Source organism: Agelaius tricolor, unplaced genomic scaffold (assembly GCF_023055355.1).
Source record: "Agelaius tricolor isolate 1412-34295 unplaced genomic scaffold, bAgeTri1.0.p SCAF_10, whole genome shotgun sequence".
Classification (NCBI taxonomy): Eukaryota; Metazoa; Chordata; class Aves; order Passeriformes; family Icteridae; genus Agelaius; species Agelaius tricolor.
In genome coordinates, this window is record NW_027269270.1 from 8,142,895 (window position 1) to 8,161,917 (window position 19,023).

Genomic DNA, 19,023 nt, shown 5'->3' on the forward strand with positions numbered 1-19,023 from the left:
TTCCGGGGCCTGGCGATTCCAGAACCTTCTGGAACGCTCATGCTCGCCGCGGGTCAGAGGTGAGCTGACCTCACTTCCGTGCGGGGCCCGGCCTGGGGCGCCGCAGGAGCTGTGCAGCGGGTCCCCGGTGCCGCCGGGGCGCAGCCGTTCCCGGGACCGGGATGGCGCCGCAGAGGTTGAAAAAAAACAGCGGCGCTAAACGTCCCCGGGGCTGGGGGAGGGGGTCGGGGCTGCTCCGCCCCGGGGCGGGGCGCCGGTCGCGCATGCGCACGCCGTGACCTTCCTCACGTGTGTGCTGGCGGTGGCGCGGTCACTCGGTGCGGGCGGCGCGGGAGCATCATGGTGAGTGCCGGGGCTGCCGCCGCCGCCACTGCTGCCGCCATCTCCCCAGCGCTGCCGCGGGCCCGCTCCCGGGCTGCCCCTCGCTGCGTGTCTGCCGCCGCGGGGACAGACAGCCCGCACGGCCTGGCGGCGCTCCTGCTCCTCCCCGCGGTTGGGTCGCTGCCGGGGCCCCGAGCAGTCGCGCACGGGTGTGCTCGGTCCCTGCCGTGCCCGCGGGCAGCGCTGGGTCGCGGGGGGACCTGGGAAGATGGAGCCGGGGGGTGGCGGCGCCGCAAGGTCACGCAGTCCGTGGGGCAGAGGGACTCCCCCGGTAGGCGCGGGGGCTGCGGGCCGGACGTGGCGGGAGGTTTGCAGGGGCTGCCTTTGGCTGCGCGCACACTGGAGCTCAGGGTTCCTCCCGCCGCAGTAACGGGAATGGCCCCGTGACAGCAGCGCTGCAGGGCAGGGCCGCGCAGGCCACGGCTGATCTCTGCGGAGATAGACAAGAAACCTGTGCCACGCTCCGGAGCTCTCTTTTCTATAAGTTTTGTAAAATTTTTTATAAAGAAGGAGAGTTTCACTGAGTTGCCCTTGTTCTCGCAGTGAAACTTGATTCTTAGGATAATAATATCGTGAAGAATTAAAACTTAGTGTAAAATATTGATGGTTATAAGTCTGGCAGCTTTATTTCTGGTAAACATAGAACAGCTCTTAAAAAGGAGGGTCAGCGATATTATCTTCACAGAATGGAAACGTACACAACTGGCAGCCTTTTCCCGTGGTTATCTTTCATCCCTGTGCTGCTGGCAGCAGTCAAATACAGCATCTTCCATGTGCTGCCCTTTGCTCGTGCTCTGCCCGTGGCTTTGCTTTCTGCCCCTTCTCAAGTGTGTGTGGATAGCGATGAGTGCCAGCAAAGGGCACACGGATGCCAGGCCCTTCTAGCTCTTTCTCTGAGCGTGGGCTCTGTACCTGTCCAGTGGAGCACTATCTCCATGTGACTTGGCAGCCTGCCATATCTTTCCTTCTAAATCAAAGCAAGTTCCTTCTTCCTGACCCCCCGTGCGTTGGGATAAGTGCATTTGCTTGCATTTATCTGGCCTATGGCAGTTAGACTGCTGGTTCTGAAATGCAGACAGATAGCAGAAAGTAGTTGCAAAAAAACCCCAAACCTAACCCAAATGTGAGGGAAAAACCCAACAACTTAATCAAAACCCTTCACCTTGACTCTGGTTAAGCAGAAGCAGATACTAAAGCAGTTGAGCTAGAAGGGTGCCTACTTTCTCATTTTCTTGACTTAAACTTTCTTGTAATTTTTTCTGAATCTGTTGGTAGAAGTTGGTATAAGCACCAGCACTGTGGCTCAGGCTGCAGATTCTCACTGTTTTTTGGTGAAAGGGTTATGCTTCAAAGAAGCATAACCTAAGAAAGACTGACAGTGGGGCACCTGGCTAGACCTGTGCTTCTAAACCTGTTCACAAGTATAGGTGCAGTTCTCCCAGGGAGTCCTTAATCTTCATTAGATCTGGTTGTGAGCTGGAGAAACCCAGTGCATATAATCATCAATAATGGTGTTCACCACGCTATAGCAACTGAGGGTTTGGTGTTTAAAGCCTAGAGGCTTTTCCAGACAGAGGAGTCTGCTCATCCGTGGGTGGTTTATTCCCCAGCTGGAGTACATCTTCTACAGCTGAATTGTCAGGATTGCCCAGCATCTGCCTGTGCCTTCAGGAGTTTCTGATGCAATCAGAGCTGCTATTTGCTGCTATTAAATAAGTGCCTAGCAGTTGTCTTACACTATTCATCTCTCTCTCAAAAGAGAAACCATTATGTGTCGGGGTTTTAGAACTCCTTTTAATTGCAGTTTTTGTTGTAATGGCTCTCTTGTTACAATGTACAATTGCTTCCACAGGCAGGAAAAGCATTTAGGAAATTTCTCCCCCTCTTTGATCGTGTACTGGTTGAGCGATGTGCCGCTGAGACAGTAACCAAAGGAGGAATCATGATACCAGAAAAATCCCAAGGGAAGGTACTACAAGCAACAGTAGTAGCAGTTGGATCTGGAGGCAGAGGAAAGGTAATTACCCAAAGCATTCCCTTTGGGTAGAACCAGTAATGAATGGGGTGGTGGTAGCTGCAATATTGCCATAAGAGTGGGATGGTTGTAGTGCAAAAGTGGTTGACAAAAATGGAGGACTGTGATGGCTGAAAGCGGAGATTCAAAAAGCAGGTAGAAATCTCAAATTGTCCTGAAATGAACTCCAGCATTCCTTTAATCATTTATAAAATGGAGTGGGGTTTCTTTTGTTTGCTGTTGGTGGTGGGGGGTTTTTTGGGGAGGTGTTGGTGGTGTTAGTTTATTTTAAATATGTAGACAGTGTTTTGTGTGATACCGTGTTTCATCACATCTCAGCCAAAACCTTGAGGGACCAGCAGACTTCTTTGTTAAAATTATTACATGCTCAAATGTCTGTGACTTGTGAGCAGGGTGGAACCCCAAAATGTGGGGGGTTCCACAAAATATAAAATGCCTATTTATTGGCTGCCTTGTGCTGTGTCCAATACCATTGTCCATAAGGATTAGGCTTATTGGACTAAAGAAGGTCAGCAATCAAAGGAAATAAGTGTTGAGTGACTCCATGTTAATTTTGCACATTGGATATGTATATGGAAATAAGACAGTTCACAAAAAGGCCAGTGCCTGTGGGCTTCCACATCAGAAGGGCTGGTTCTCCATCAGAGCAGTGTTCAGTCAGTAGCAATGCTGGAAAGCAGGTTAAATTTCAACCTGGGCACATTGCCTTGGCCTTTCTTTACCATGAGTCCCTCTACATCCCAGGCTGGTTTGTGTCAGGATCTGATTTTTAACAGTTTATATTGTGAAAAGGTGATAATATTTGACTAATGTGTTAATGTTTTGCTTGTAATACAAAAATTTCGTTAAACTCTATCAGGTGTTTCTAAACAATTGAATTGACGGCAACAGTGACAAGTTGATCAAAGTTACAGAAATGGGAAGGTACTTTTTAAACTGGCTCTTGGAGAAATTATCCTTGATTGTAGAATATGGAGATGAACTTTGTGCCTTGGTTTTACAAGGGGGTTTCATGGTTCTTTAAGTGAAGTCCTATTCAGTGTGTCAAGCAAAGACCTCACACTTTGGTTTTGTCTTTACAGTCAAAACTAAATGCAGAGTTGTGATTTCCTGAATGTTTCTGTACATGGATGGACTGTTGTAGTTTGGAGGAATTCTATTACAGAAAAGTAAGGATTTTTTTTTTCTTTTTTCAGAATGGTGAGATTCAGCCAGTGAGTGTAAAAGTTGGTGAAAAGGTTTTGCTCCCAGAATATGGTGGCACTAAGATCGTACTGGAAGATAAGGTAGGTTTCCCAGCTTTGTGAGTGCAAATCAGAATGGTTCCTGAAACGTCAGTGATAAATAGTGTGGTTGCTTTGTGCTGTTAGCACCATTCAAGAAAGGGAGCAGCTGGATCCAGCCACCTTCTGACAGCTCTGCTACTGCTGCTTCTGCCCCTGCATAAAAGGCAGCAACCACAGGAACCTCTGACCCAACCTTTGCTGGGTGGGCAAAATGTTCCATATGTCAGGTGCATATTAGAGGGAATCCAAAAAGGCTTAGGAATTCCTGGGGGCATCCTTGTTTTTAGCAGGGAAAGCCTGCAGAATTGTTTTCTAACAGTTCTTGCGCTTTCCCACTGCTAGAAGTAGTAACTTGATAACTCTCTAAAGAGTATCTCAGGAACAAAAAGAACTTTTTCAAGACTAGCTCTACATGTTGACTTCTTGGTTAGCTTGCTTTTGATTTTGTACTTAATGGCTGCAATAATGCTGACTCAGAACAAGACAGTATTTGCAAAACAAGAAAAATATTTACATGACAGAAGCTGTTTCTTTTCTTTACAGGACTACTACTTGTTTAGAGATGGTGACATTCTTGGGAAATATGTGGACTAAACCTGTTGCAGTATCAGTCATCCATTCCACTAAAATGCTGAAATTTTTCTTTCATCATGTAAATAATGTCCTTTATTTTATAATAAACAGGCATTGAGTCTTTGAAATAACTTGTGATCTCACTGTAACGATGGAACACAAATAAAAATATGTACAGTCAGAAATCAGTTGCTCTTGCTTGAGTTCCATTGAACAGTGAAATTTGGATGACCACCAACCAGCCTTAACTATTCCAAACAACATCATTTTATATCCTTATCTCTGTACTGAGATTGTAAAGGTCTTTACAATAAACTGATAAAACTATTCTGCTTCTGTCTCAGTTTCTGCTGTTGCTCAGTGAAACTGAGTCTCGATGTGTAATGAGCTCTCTGCACCATTCAATGGTAGCAATATGTTATTTTCACCAAGTTTGTATAAAATGAGCTTAAAATGGTTACCAGACAGATGCAGTCTTGCTGAGGATTTTTATCCAGCTCCCTTGCACATTGGACTCCTGAGATAGCATGGGTTCTTCTAACTTCTGTCTGAAGACCCTGAAACACTGAAGGTTAAGGCACACAAACAGCCTGTCCCCCAGCACTTGGAAGGAGCTTAGTACCAGTCATGTCTCTGCTGTTAGAGGATCATCCAGTTCCCACATGGAGCAGATAAGAATTAATGGTTATTCTTGCTTATCACTCACTAAACTTTACCAATAGAAAATAAAAAAACTCCCCTAGCAGTTAATCAGGCAGAAGAGGGGCTGATGCTGATCTTAAATGAAGTTTCTTTACTGATTACCACACCATCACACCCAGATCTTGAGCTTTCCCTTTTCCCTGCTTTGACAAATTCCATTTCCTTTACCCTTAACACACCATTCTTAAACAGCAAGACATTGACTTAGGTAATGCTGAAGCAATGAAATTTCTGTATTCCTGGCCACTTTCTCTTGCCTTGACAAGGATTCAGGGTTTTAGGTGCAGGAGCACCCAGATCTGCACTATTCCTGAGAAGGCTTTCAAAGCTGGGGTGCACAGAGGGATCTAGTGCAGCCCAAGAACAGAAAGTGCCTTAAGGTGCTTTTGGGGTAATCCTAGTGAAGTCAGTCAGTACATGACTTATTGCTGCTGAAACTTCACTGGCAGGAATTAAATTCCACTTTTCCCTCATCCTAGTCATGCTGATAGGAACGCAGCACTATTAGATACATTATAACCCTTATTCCAGAGGTACCAGTAAGAACTGTAACAAAATATTTTTCAGATCTCCACTCAGATGCTGCAGTGAGCGACTCAAGCTCTGACACAGTTTGAAACACAATGTATTTTCTGCCAGCACAAAGTCCCTGCCATCAGCTGCACAGCACAGAGGTCAGCTGGAGCGAGGCTTTTCCCTAGATGCCATCGATCACCCAGCCATTCCAGCAGGAGCTGCATTTGCCAGGCTTGGCTGCAATGGCTTTTGCCCCCCTTTGCTGTGGGGTGCTTGCTCTTGGCTGCTTACCTCTGCTTGCTCTGGAGCTGAAGACAAACCAGGCACTGCTCCGGGGGTTAAATTTGCACTGAACTGTGGACAGACAGGGAAGATGCTAAATTAATAAAAATACACTTTTTAGTATAAAAGACTTACATCTTGAAATCTGCAGTGTTGCAGTTTTACTTCAGTAGTTACAGCACTGCACCTTCAAGCTGAAACGTCAGATAATCACACCCCAAGGACCTTGCAAGACAATTGATTGTGTAATGAAACACAAACTCCCTGTGAAGCATTATCTCCCACTGCAGCCAGCATGCCTTTATCTCCCAGGATAAGGCAGGCAGTCTGCTGCAGTCACACAGCAAAGAGGAGAAGGTATCTTAAATATTTACAAATGGCTGAGAGACTATACCCCAGCTCAAGGTGCAGTAGGAATTTACTGCCAACAGAGAAATGTTTAGGCCTAAAATTTCACCATTTCTTTCCATAATGGCTGTAAAACACATGAACTGCATAGGATCCCTCTGAGCCCTCACCACACAACCTGGCTGCCCCCAGCTCCACTTTCAGGCCAGCAGGTTTTCGGCAGCTTGATACAATGCCTATTTATTAAAATATAAAATGCCTATTCATTATAGAAATAAAATAAAATATAAAATGCCTATTTATTAAACTTAGCATGGCTGTATCTAGTACAGTTTACGTAGGTGATTAAAAACAGAGGTCACACTTCATGGGAATAAGTAATTTATGGATGTGGGGGAAAGAGAGTGTTCCTAGTACTAATTACATGGAGGACACACTGGAACATTTGCTGGATTGACAGGAATGTTCCATCCTTGCACCACAAGGCTCTCTCTGCAAGCAAGGACAAGGCAACTGCCACCCAGGCAAGGTGATCCATCTGTGTTACTGCCTCTCAGGCCATGACTGAGTGCCAAATCCCATATCCCTCGGGTTCTTCAGGCAAGGACAGACAGTCACAAACCCTCTTTCTTTACTATGTTCTTCCTGTAGGGAATTAGGCTTCTTTCCACTGTTTTCTACATGATCTAAAACCTGCAGTTTTGGTATAAATGCTGCATATTGCCCCACCTGCTTTTTTGAGGAGATACAGTCTTCAGTCTTTCTTCAGTCTGTGTGAATCCCAAGGAAACCAGGTGGACTCCCTTCTTTTGTGACTTTCTTTTCTCAACACTTCAGAATAGCTTCCATTCTCAGCAGCTGTAGTGTTTTCAGAGTTTTCTCACCCTGGTTATGTTATCCTGCCACAGTAAGAAAAGGATGGAACATTTATATGCCAATAGAGAAGAAAGGACAGACACGTCCCTAACAGCACATGCACAGTTGATAAAAGTTTGACCAAATATTAAAATTTTCATTATGAAGGCCATAAGATGAGGACCAGCTGAAACCCCAAAATTGAAAATCCTCTTGTTAAGATTTTGTTCAAAGACAGCTTGAAATTTAATGAAATGAAAATAATAAACATCTTCCAGGAATACAGGGTTAATTATCAAGGAGCAGCACAAGATAACCCTATAGAATTTAAGATCTTAATAAATGAGGCAGATTTCTTTCCTTTTTTCTGCAGGCACATGAACCATCTTCAGACTGAACTAACAGAGACATATTTTTCTCTGAGAGGTATTTCTTCATGGTCAGATTTGTTTCCATGTTAAAAGCAAGATGGCCATGAAATAAAAGTCAGGGACAAATGGAAATATCAAGTCCCCAACTTTTCTGTGCTTTAAGGTTAAACCTTGAATATGCTGATAGGAAAAAAAAAACAATCCACAACAATAAAAGAATAATGCAAACAAGCGGCTGGATTTTGAAGGACTCAGGCAGCTAGAACTGCTTGTGTTTCAAAACTGGCTAATAATAATATCAATCTCATTAAAAAAATATTGGAATACAGCTGGTCTAAAGATGTACTAGGACATTTCTACTCCTCATTCCAATACACCAATTTCTCGCAGCATTTTAAACCTTTTGATAGTTTCTTACACAGCTGGGTTTCGCCACACGACCCGAAGAGCTGACATCCCTGACATGCCTGGGGCAGGAATGCTGGCCAGGAGTAAAATAGTAACTAGTGCAAACCGAGCTCCGGCGCCTGCGGGTAGGAATGCCGAGCCCCGCGTTACAGTGTAACGTGAGAGGGGCTGCTCTGCCGGCAATAGAAACGGCGGGTTGGGCACTGCTGACCCCGTCACCCATTTCTGCTGCCCGCACATTGTCCCGCTCCCGGAACAAGCCTGGCCTCCGGAGCAAGGCAGGGCCCTGCTCACAGCCTTGCCCAAGCCAAGTCAGCATTCAAAGTGCACTTCTCTTTCTGACCGGAAAGCCTAATCAGAGACTTTTCAGTGTTTTAGATCTAGAAATGTTTCACAAGTTGTAGCTCTCACGGGGTAGAAGGAAGGGGTTTTAACGTGTTATTTATAGCAAAAATAACAATTGAGTGAAGGGGAAAACTACAACCAGCACTCACCCTGAAATGCGGTGGGAGCAGGGACAGCAGCAGATAGCCAGCAACCTTCTCCACTCTGCACCCCACAGCTGCCACCATTTATTCCCTGACTGTGTGAGGGAGGTGTCTCATGGTACCTCGCTGCTTCATCGTTCTCGCACACAGCCAGAAGCAATTCACCCCTCGCTACTCTGTACTCATTTCTACCACGTATTTTAGAGAAATAGAAGAACTTTCAAATAATTTTCTTCTCACTTACCCTACAGAAATACTATAAATCACTCTAGTCTTTCAAAATGTTTACTTGCTTGTAAGGGAGATGTATTTATCAGCCAGCTATGAGGTAACAGTGTCTTTTTTGTTTTCTTCTCAAATAGAGTCAACACCCGGCTCAGTAACCCTTGAAACTTGAGCTAACTCTGTTTGCCATTAGCACAGCAGTTTGTGCCCTCTGCAGAGCAAGCTCACAGGGGTCTCAATCCTGCCTTTGGAGACCTAGAAAGGTTTCCTACCTACTTTAAAATTATTTTGCCCCACACAACCATTGCTAGGGCGGGGTTTTACTCATTATTTTTAAAATAAATCTTGCATATTGAACTCTGAATAATTTTTAAATCCACATCCTTGTAGTTTGTATTGCACAGAGCATCGGGGGCTCGGTTGTACAGACAGCAGCGAGGACTAACCTTGGGTGAGCGTACGCACAGCCGGGGTTGGCGGGGGGATGCTGATCAAACGGGATGAAATACGATGAATTTCCCAATAACCACTCAACCCATCAATCTCCGTGCGAGGCTTCGCCTCACAAACCGGGTCACTCGCTGCGACACCGGTCCCGCCGCGCAGCGCCGAGCGGCCGCCCCAAACCTCCCCACTCGAGGCTCTGTGCGTGTGTGTGTGTGTGCGGGTGTCAGTGTTGTCTCAGGAATACAAAATTCTGCTCTGACAGAGGGACCCGCAGGGCACCACGCTCACAGGGAAGCATCCGTGGCCTCCAGCGCCGCGCAGAGGAGAGCGCGATAGCGCTGCCGGGCGGGAAGGGGCAGGGACGGGGAATGGGGCGGCCTCATCACCACCGCCTCCCCTCACGGCCGCCCCCGCCTGCCCCTCCCGCTTTCTCTCGCGAGAGCCGTTCTCGTTCCCGCCCCGCCGCGCGCGGCGGCTGTTCTGGCCGTGCCGCCCCTCCCTCCGCGGGCCGCTCCCGCCCCGCCCCGCGGCTGTTCCGCCCCGCCCCGCGCGGCCCCGCGGCACATCCGGGCCCCGCGGTCGCTATGGTCATGGCGGAGGGCACGGCCGTGCTCCGGCGGAACCGCCCGGGCACCAAGGCCCAGGTGAGTTGTGAGTTACCGCCACCGCCGCCCCGGCCGCCGGGCGAGGGGGCATGGGCAGCGCTGCCGCCGGGGCCCAGAGGCCAGCGGGGCGGCGCCGAGGGCTGCTCCAAGGGCCGCACCGGGCCTACCGAGGCCGGGGCGGCGGCGGCCCCGGCCCCGCTACGGAGATCGCTTTGTTCGCGGGGCAGCGGGCGAGACCCGGAGGCTGCGGGGGAGCGGACCGGGAACGGCGGCGGCTCCTTCCCCACGGGCTCGGCGGAAAGGCCGCCGGAGCTTCCAGGCTGCGGGCTGGGAGCGGAGGTCGCGTCGGGCCCGGCTGGCCGAGGGAGGCACCGCGTCCCGTAGCGCGGGGGCCCCGGCCGGGCCGAGAACGAAACACCTGCGAGAGCCGGGCGGGAGCGCCGCAGGCTGGTGCAGGCAGGGCGGCTCCCCGGTGCTGTCAGGCACTGCTGCTGTTCCTGCTCTGAAAATACTGGGAGGGAGCTCATGACCCTGCACTGGGCTCCGGGAGGAGCTCGGCACCGTCAGAGCGACCGTACCTGCCTGCCCTCCCAGAGGGATGTCATCCCTCCCTTACGTAACTGCACACAAGGAAATTCTGGTGTTAGATCGCTTCTCTTAATCAAAATGGAATTCATTTGTTTCTGAGGTTACACGGCCAGCTGGAACAGGCACGCCTCAAACACAGAAAATGCATTTTTTAGATTATTTCAGAGACATCAGTCAGACCTTAATGTGAGACTTTCCCCTCTGCTTTTGGGAAAGGAGCCGTGTAAGACAAGTGTCCTTTCCTGTTCTTTGTCATAGCAGAGAGGTAAAATTATTACACAATCCTGTAAATCAGGTCATTCTATGCGTGTTTAATCTGTGAAGGAGACAGAATGTCTCCTGTGTGAGATGTGTGCCTTTGATAAATTTGAGGTATTCTGAAAAACAGCTGGACATAGACCTAGGTTTGGTCGACTATTATGAAATTCATGTAGATTGAAGGATTTTGTGTATAGCGATGATAATGTCTCTCCATAAACATGATTTTTCTTTGTGTGTGGCTGTATTTAACGTTTGATTTGGATGACACTGGTATAGCTGTTCAGTTTGCAAATACAATTAGGTAATGATATTTCAACAGTGGATATGCACTTGAGGTATTTCTGCCAGAGCTGACTTGCTCTCTCAGGAACAGATTGCCAAGCTTTGCTGTTGGGACATTTTCATTGAGTCATTGCACCTGCTGGGATGACTACAGCAAGCTGACATGCAGCATCTCTGCATGATATGAGGGAGTAGCACCAAATTTTAGATGTGAAAAATGCACAGTAAGAAAATGCCTGTGGTTGGGATGATCGTGGGTGCAGCACATGTGGACTGCTGCAGAACACAGGTGCAGCTGGATCAGGGGTGAAACTTGAGCAAGGCTTTATCATTAACAAGGCTGATAAGCATCCAGAAAATTTCATTAAGGCATACTGACCTTACTAGGGGTAAGGTGGGAATGTGGTACCAGGTTAGGCCAGCAGAGCGTTGCGTGATTTCAGTTCAGAGATGTTTTTCTTGCTGTGTCACCACTGGGAGCTTTAGTTTCACAAGCAGAGTATGCTGCTGCTCTCTGCAGACCTCTTCTTGCCCACGGCTGCCTGGTCTGGCACCTGCAGTGGGTGCTGTGTGCTGTATTTCATGGAATAAATGCAGGCTCTGGGAGTTACAGCGGGGGTGTTCACCTGCCGAGTCATGCAGAGCTTTCCTTTCAAGGTGTGCTGCTGCTGCAGTGCTGGGAGTGGAAATCCTCTCCCTCTTCCTGCCAGGACTGTGTGCTGCTTCTGCTCAGATGCAGCTTCCTGGAATTGTATCAACTCCTGCATCTATTTTCCTGCATGCTCAGGCTTATTGTAGGCTGTGTGCCTTTCTTCCTCCTCCTCTGGTTTTGTTACATTGCTTTAAACTTTCTTTTTTCAAAACAGGATTTCTACAACTGGCCTGATGAATCCTTTGAAGAAATGGATAGTACATTAGCTGTCCAGCAGGTATTCCTACTTACATGAAATGTTGTTAATGAGTGCAGTTTTGTGTTCTGGGATATAAAATTGAACAGGGCTTGATATTTATCTGCTTAGGGTGTTGCTGCACAGCAGTGAATTGGCTAAGCACCTATGTATATTAACAAATTAATGGTTAATTTTGTTTGCAGAAATAACTTAAATTCCCATGTCTGGTTTAAACAAATCAGATTTAGGAAAATGGTGGGAGTTTCTCTGTTCTTTTACCTTTTTTAATTGAAGAAAGGCATTTTTCAGATCTGGCATTTTTAATACCAGTTTCCTTACCCTGCCCATCTACTTTTGAATTTTTTAGTCTGTCAATAATTTAAGTAAAAATTAAGATGTAATGTTTTAAGTATACTTCCTCACTGTGATTACAACAAGATCTAGTTTTATGTCTACTCCCTCCCCAGTATATTCAACAAAACATAAGGGCAGACTGTTCCAACATTGATAAGATCCTTGAACCTCCTGAAGGCCAGGATGAAGGTGTATGGAAGTATGAACATTTAAGGTAAAAATCCATTTGTTGTTAACATTCTGTCTTGGTTCTAAGTTTTGTTCATTGATGCTGGAATGAATCTATTTGAATGTGACACATCAAAACTAGCTTAAATGAAACTTGATTTTTCCACTGTTAAATATTGGTATTATTTTCTGAATTCCGTGTTACTTCTAAAGATTTTTAATATGCTCTGATCTTAATGTTTTTTTTAAAGAAACTATTTGTACCTCACTTCTTGAATAGGAAGATATAGTCATGAATTTCCACAGCACTTTCTCGTAGTGTTGTCAGTTCTCCATCTCCACTAATGGGTAATGTGATTTCCAGATGCTCCCAGTGCTTTTCCTGAAACTAGCAGGCAAATAGGCAAGAACAGCAGGATGTTTTACAGTTCTTTTTCTGCTTGTAAGGAAACAAACCTTTTTGTCCACTTCTGTTTTTCAAGTTGCAGTACAATACTTCCACTAATGATATGTTAAACTGAGCCTTTGCTGTCAGTGAAGAATTAAAATATAATTGTTTAGCTGAGTAAGAAAATCATCTGCTGGTATGAAGATCAGAGTGTCTAAGCTGTTTTCTATGAGATACTTGCAGTGAGGAAACAGATAGCTGATTTTGATGCTGCTGTGTTCAATTTCTTTTAGACAATTCTGCCTTGAGCTCAATGGACTAGCTGTCAAGCTTCAGGTAATTCTTTTCTTGAGACATTTTGTCAGGGAGGAGACTTCTTTGTTTTGTGTAGATTGCAGAGCTTTCTTCTAAGTATATACATGCTGGGCTAAGCAGTGGTTGGAGGTTTTGTAATATTTTAAGGGCATATGGCAAATAACTCTTTTGGGGGGTGGACAGGGCAAGGAAGTGATTTGAAAAGATCAGCTCCTTTTTGCTGCTGGGGTTTTTTCTTAACTGAACAATTGTTTTAACAGAGTGAATGTCACCCTGACACATGTACTCAGATGACAGCAACTGAACAGTGGATTTTTCTTTGTGCAGCTCATAAAACTCCCAAAGAGGTATGGATGTATTTTGGAAAACTGACTCCAGTGATGCAGGAATTTTCTTTCACAGTTCATAGGTTCATGGGGAGCCTGTTAGAGGTGGTTTCTCTAGTCAAACTCTAGTCAAACTCTAGTCAAACTGAGAGCTTATGTGAGTTAAGAATATAATTTTGAGCTACTCTTCTTTACCATTCTGTAGTGTTTTACAGAGGAACAGGATGAGGTAAAAGGAACTGCTTTTTTACCTCAGTATTAGCTGCTTTGCACATTCCCCTTTTCTCTCTGGGTTGGTGTTGACCCTGCCTGAAACTCAAAGGAAAAAAGCTCTTTGTTTAACTGATAGAAGAGTCCATGCTGAGGATGGGCTCTCATCTTCAAACCTTGGCCTTGATCCACAGTGTAAACCTGACACTCCAAACGTGACTGCATGTGCTCATTCTTGGGGCAGGTACTCCAAAAAGGTGGTGGAGTCATGAAGATGTTTCTAGTCAAATTGGTTTATCAGCATGGCATTAGCTTGTCTTCCTCCATGTCCAGTTAGTTTAAACTTTGTTCAGATCTTCTGTTAAACCACTTGATACATCTTTTTTTTTTTTTTTTTTTTTTTTTCCTTCAGAAAGTCTTTGTTGCTTTTGGTTATGATAGTAGTGCAGTTTGTCATATTTATCTTTGTATTTCAACTTCCAGAATAAGGTATTGGTTCTTTTTAACCTTATCTTTTCTATCCTGTAAGGTCTTTTTTCTTGTTTTGTTCTGCTTTTACTTTCCTGAGATGTTTGGATTTAGCCAACTTCCCACTCTCTCCTTTAACCCCTATCTGTAGTCAGTACCTTGGCATGTCTGGCATTGTGATCCTCAGCTGGATTGGAGAACTTCAGGCTTCTTTTTATCTCTGAGCATGCAGCACTCCTCTCCTGTTTTCAATGGCAGTTGCCACCAACTCATGGTCAGATAGGGGCTGATGGGACCTTAAACTGCTGAGAGAAATGTACAGCTGACAAGTCTTTTTCCTAAAATTGGTGAATGGACAATGGACATTCTTTCTCTCAGTCTGGCTCAGTTCATCTTTTCTTCCTTTAGGTGTACTTGATTGCAGAGCCAGGGATGGCTTGTTACACACTTAATTACATGTATGATTTTAGTTTTCTTTGCCAAATGAAAAAGCACTGATAGATTTAGGTGCAGGTTTGGTTTCAGAGCCTGTAAAAGAACAAGTCTGGCAACTTGACTGTGTGGGAAACAAATGAGCTGTGAGGTAACAATCATCTTTCCTTTCAGTGTACTCCTAGCATGTATTTTTATTATACAGCTTTGCTCAAGGAGAGGCATAAAATTCACTACTCATGTGCATAATGGCATTGCCATAGTAACTTTTTCTTGAAATAATTTTCATGGGTTGTGAAGCAGAGAAAAGAACTCGCTTAAGGAGGAAATGTAGTTATACATACATATATATATATATATTTATATATATAGTTATACCTTTAGACAAGCTATATGAAACTTCTGGGAATAAAAATGACCAATGAAGTTCAAAGCATCAGAAAATATAATAAAATGTTTCTTTTTAAATAAGTTCTGACAATGTCATGCATGTGCTCACTCACTGTCTGTTTCTGTAGTGTCCTGCTATAGACTACACCAGGCACACACTTGATGGAGCTGCATGTCTTCTGAATAGCAATAAATATTTCCCCAGCAGGTAAAAACATTTTCTCTTGGGAGGAGGGAGAGAAGGAGGGAGGAGGCTGGAACTTAAGACAGTGACAAAGCCCAGGGAGAAGTGTAATGCATGTTTCATGGACTACTGTTGGAACTATCAAAAATCCTGCAGCTCTTAGGAGTTGGGAGGCCTATTGCCACTTCTGAGCTGAGGAAGAATTCTGGCTTATTCAAATAGTTTGCCATTTACTGGAGCTAAGGGATGCTTTTTAGGTAAAAACTGTTTTAGTGACATCTGTTAGTGGTATGGGGCTTCTATTGGAGTAGTGCCCACATAGACAAGAGGATGGCCTTTGGACAGATGCTGCACCTCAAATGCCTCCAACAGGACAGCACCAAAACCCTCCAGAAGCCAACACCAACCTACTGGGGGACATGGCAATCACAGAAGACAGAGACAGGCTACTGAATGGGCAGGTCACATCAGAGAAAACTTGGAGAAGTCAAAATTGTGCTTCTCGAGGAATTCAGTATAGACAAGGAGGTGCAACTGGAAATCTCTTTTTTTCTTTGCCCATAAAGCCTAGAAACCAGAGATCCAGCCTTTACCAGAATTACTGATGATGATTAATTATAGGCAGAACTTCTTTGCGGTCAGAGTACAATTTGTAAATGTGGAGCTTGCACCAACAAGTCTAAATTTCATATGCAATTATACAGAATAGTTTTCACAATCAAAATTTATGTCAACACGTTCCTTAGTAGTAATTTCTTTAGAGCAGTTGTGTAACCTTTCTCCTGCTGCTTACAGGGTTAGCATAAAGGAATCCTCTGTAGCCAAATTAGGATCAGTGTGCCGAAGGATTTACAGGATATTTTCACACGCTTACTTTCATCACCGGCAGATATTTGATGAATATGAAGTAAGTAGTTTGAAATTACATCTTGAAAGCAGGGTATTTACTGAAGTTACAGCTGTGATGGAGTTGTATGAAATATTTTAGTCCTACTAGAAGCTCTGTATTCAAATGAAGGATTGATTACAGTCGATTCCAGTTTTGCAAGAACTGAAAAACTGTTATATATATTTACATATACACACAAGAATTCATCTATGTGATTAGTGTATTTAGTTATAGTTTCCCTTGATTTAGAGAAAAGACCACAATTGGAGGTTTTTTTACAGACAACTCAAATTCATCTTGTATTTAAGAATCCTGAATGTATTCAAGCACTGAGTGCAGTTAGTACTGCTTACAAATATATATCATGTCCTGTTTGTGTATGTTGCACAACAGTTAAGGAATTCTAATTGTGTAACTGTAAAGAATCAGAGTAATTGAGGGCAACTTGTGCACAACCAGTAACCTTTTTTTTTGTAATGGGAAAATAGAAATTAACAGATAGAAAGGAGATAAGGGGTACAGCTAAATATAAAAGGGAACCTTTGCCAAATCCCACTGAAGGATTCTGGAACAAATGATTGTGCCCTGTTGTGTTGGAGATAGACAAGAATATATTTAAATATTTAAAAGTATGGTTCTGAAATTCCTCCTACATGCACTAAGTGCTGTTTCTTAGTATTTGTAGTAACTATAAGCAACCGGTAAAGATACAAAAGAAGCAATGACTTTACTAATAAAGTTTGAATAAGACCTGTAAATGTAACAAGACAATTACATAGAGTATGCTTTTTGCTCAGCATGTTCCTCATAATGATTTAAAGTAATCCTTCTGTACATACTGTTTTCTTCCCTTTTTTCACCTCCAGAATGAAACTTTCTTGTGTCACCGGTTCACTAAGTTTGTGATGAAGTATAATCTGATGTCCAAGGATAACCTGATTGTACCAATTTTGGAAGAAGAAGTGCAAAATTCAGTGTCAGGGGAGAGTGAGGCATAATGGCAAAAGCAGTACAGAAGCCTGTACTGAATATAAACAAAACATTAATTATGTACTGTATATATCACTTTAGACACTTCAATCACGTATCTTCATAGCTTTGTTTAGTATACTTTTTGTATGCTGTGTGCATTGCCTTTTAATATGGGAAATACTTCTAAGTTATTCATGAGCTGTATATTCATCTATGTGGCACTCATGGTTTTTAAATAAAAGTAGTAGTATCTGTTTATAATGCCTGTTAATAAAAGAATTTACAGTTCTCTAAAAATGCTGCTAAACAATCATTGAATTACAATCCTGAACATGTGTCTGATTGGGTGGGGCAAAAGTGAGATTTCACAGCAAGCCATTTTGTAATGCAGTAGCTATATTAAGTCTTAGTTCAAAGATTATCACCTTAAATATATAATTCTGCAGGAAGCTTCTTGCAATGTAGCTTATTCCTAATTTACCTTTTTTTTTAAATGGCTTTGAAGATTTACTTCTGGATATGCATATTGCTGTATGTGTATATCCAGATACTAACAGCATCTATAGTATTAACCAAAAGGACAATTTCACTATGGTATTGAACATATATATTCTTGATATATATCTAACACACTTTCTGGACTTTTTTTGTCAGCAGTGGAGGTTTGTGTGCAGCTGGGGACAGGTGCTGTCCTGTTAAGGCAGACTTCTGCTGTTCTCCAGTTCACAACCTCTCTAAAGAATACCTGTGCATATTTATGGCAACTGCTTACAGATTATACCTCAGCTGTTCATGTTACACTACATAACACACTGGCACAGTCTCTGCTTGTATTCCTAGTCAAAACATGCTATGTACCTGAAATATCCAACCTGATTCTTTGCAAGAGTTAATTGTGTTTTCAACATACATTTGTTTCTCTTCATTTACCTTAACCATATTGACAGAAAGACTGGGATTCATGCTTCTGCTTCCCTATCAGTTTCCCTGTCTGTTCCAAGTTGTGTTTGCAGATTTGCAATAACTGACAATTTCCATGAGTGCTGCTTAATTGTGTTTTGTCTAGAAAGATAGAATTAAATGTTTTAGAGATGCATATAAGAGAAATACTGCTAAGTGTACATGAATGCAGGGTCTAAAAGCAGTAGCAGTGTTCTTGAATGAATTTTGCTTTGCTGTTTAAGAAGTTAGCTTGTTTCTCTGAGGTTGACAGGAGCCCTCTTTATTTCTTTCAGCAGGTCAGAATGGACTAGCTCAGCTAGTTTCAGTAATTTACACTTTGTTTTCTACATTACATTTACATGGAAAGAAGGGAGTCCACATATTTTTACTAAGTGTTTTTTCATAATATACTAAACATGCCTTAAATTCTATTTTTCTTTATATGAATCAAGCACACCTCAAGCAACTGTTATCACCTGGACGTAAAGGGAATATGAACAATGAGAAAATTGAGAGACTAAGCTTAAGTACTTCAACAGCTGTGTTCTTCAGCAGCTTCTTGTCTCATGTTTATCATTGTATTTAACTGTCAGCAGGGTAATTGCATGAGATGTTGTCAGAGTGAAGTAGCTTTAGTTACTGTCTATACACTTAGCTGTAACTTGCCTTGTATAGACCAGGTTACCTGATTTTGATAGATACCTTGGAGTTTGTACTGCAGGTAGGAGGATGTTTTCTGGAGGTAGTAAAATGTATTTAGCTCGTTGCTGTCTGCTCTAGGACCATCCATGTGTGGCTCCTTTGTACAGTCACTCTGCACGTGTATATTGGCCATGGTGACTGGGACAGACAAAAACATGGGACTGGTGTTGCTAATTACATTTCCTCTACAAAATTGAAGAAAATGATGTGGTGCTCAGGACTGCATTCAAATTTTAAACCTCTTCCTCTTACGCTTTAAGAGTTTAACTTCAAAACAAAACTCTGGAAGTTTGAATCCTGTTTATTCTCATTCAGATTTGCACTGTAAAATCGACTTGCTATACTTAGCTGATTTTATATAAGGCCTAAGTGAGACACTGCTTGTATTTTCCCTTGCTATTGTTTACATGAGTACTGTGTACACACATGTGCCTGGATGGTACCATAAAACTTCAGTTAGCCTAAGCAAACCATTGATTTGTCTAATAAATATTAACAGGTTTAATTTAGACTTTACATCATAGGGAAACTGAGACTGTCTTTGAATTATACTGTAAAAAAAGGATAAAATTAAACTGTTTCTTTATCCATACCACTATATTTTGACAAGTTATTCTCTTTTTTCATGTTGTCAACACAGCAACTGTTTCCAACAGACCCTTGGGTGCTCCCCCATCTCTGCTCCAAGGTGTGCTCAAGTCAGGTTGTCTTTCTTCTTTCCAAAGCAGAGAAATAAAATA

At 43.6% G+C, this 19,023-nt stretch overlaps 1 protein-coding gene and 1 long non-coding RNA gene across 6 annotated transcripts in view; one reads left to right on the top strand and one right to left on the bottom strand.

The window, feature by feature from the left end:
- The window catches only part of LOC139593558 (MOB-like protein phocein), a 19,595-nt gene extending 714 nt beyond the window's left edge, over positions 1–18,881 (top strand). The window contains exons 2-9 of one of the 4 annotated variants that reach the window (XM_071434579.1): positions 2,234–2,398; positions 11,520–11,582; positions 12,011–12,111; positions 12,747–12,789; positions 13,029–13,115; positions 14,723–14,802; positions 15,574–15,685; positions 16,534–18,881. In XM_071434579.1, coding sequence (XP_071290680.1) covers positions 2,234–2,398; positions 11,520–11,582; positions 12,011–12,111; positions 12,747–12,789; positions 13,029–13,115; positions 14,723–14,802; positions 15,574–15,685; positions 16,534–16,665 — 783 coding nt within the window. In that variant the 3' untranslated portion in view covers positions 16,666–18,881. Of the gene's footprint in view, positions 1–148; positions 343–2,233; positions 2,399–3,612; positions 3,703–4,245; positions 4,603–9,404; positions 9,562–11,519; positions 11,583–12,010; positions 12,112–12,746; positions 12,790–13,028; positions 13,116–14,722; positions 14,803–15,573; positions 15,686–16,533 lie in introns of those variants that run through there. The other 3 variants (XM_071434576.1, XM_071434578.1, XM_071434577.1) reach the window with 3 other exon arrangements.
- LOC139593560 (uncharacterized) lies at positions 4,308–9,358 on the bottom strand. Of its 2 annotated transcripts, none has more exons than XR_011680343.1 (3): positions 8,252–9,358; positions 6,853–7,022; positions 4,308–5,847 (listed from the first exon to the last, which is right to left on the bottom strand). It is a non-coding gene; the product is annotated as an uncharacterized lncRNA (long non-coding RNA). The 2 variants fall into 2 exon arrangements; XR_011680344.1 differs by having other exon boundaries at positions 8,917–9,356.
- Positions 18,882–19,023: the final 142 nt, after the last annotated feature.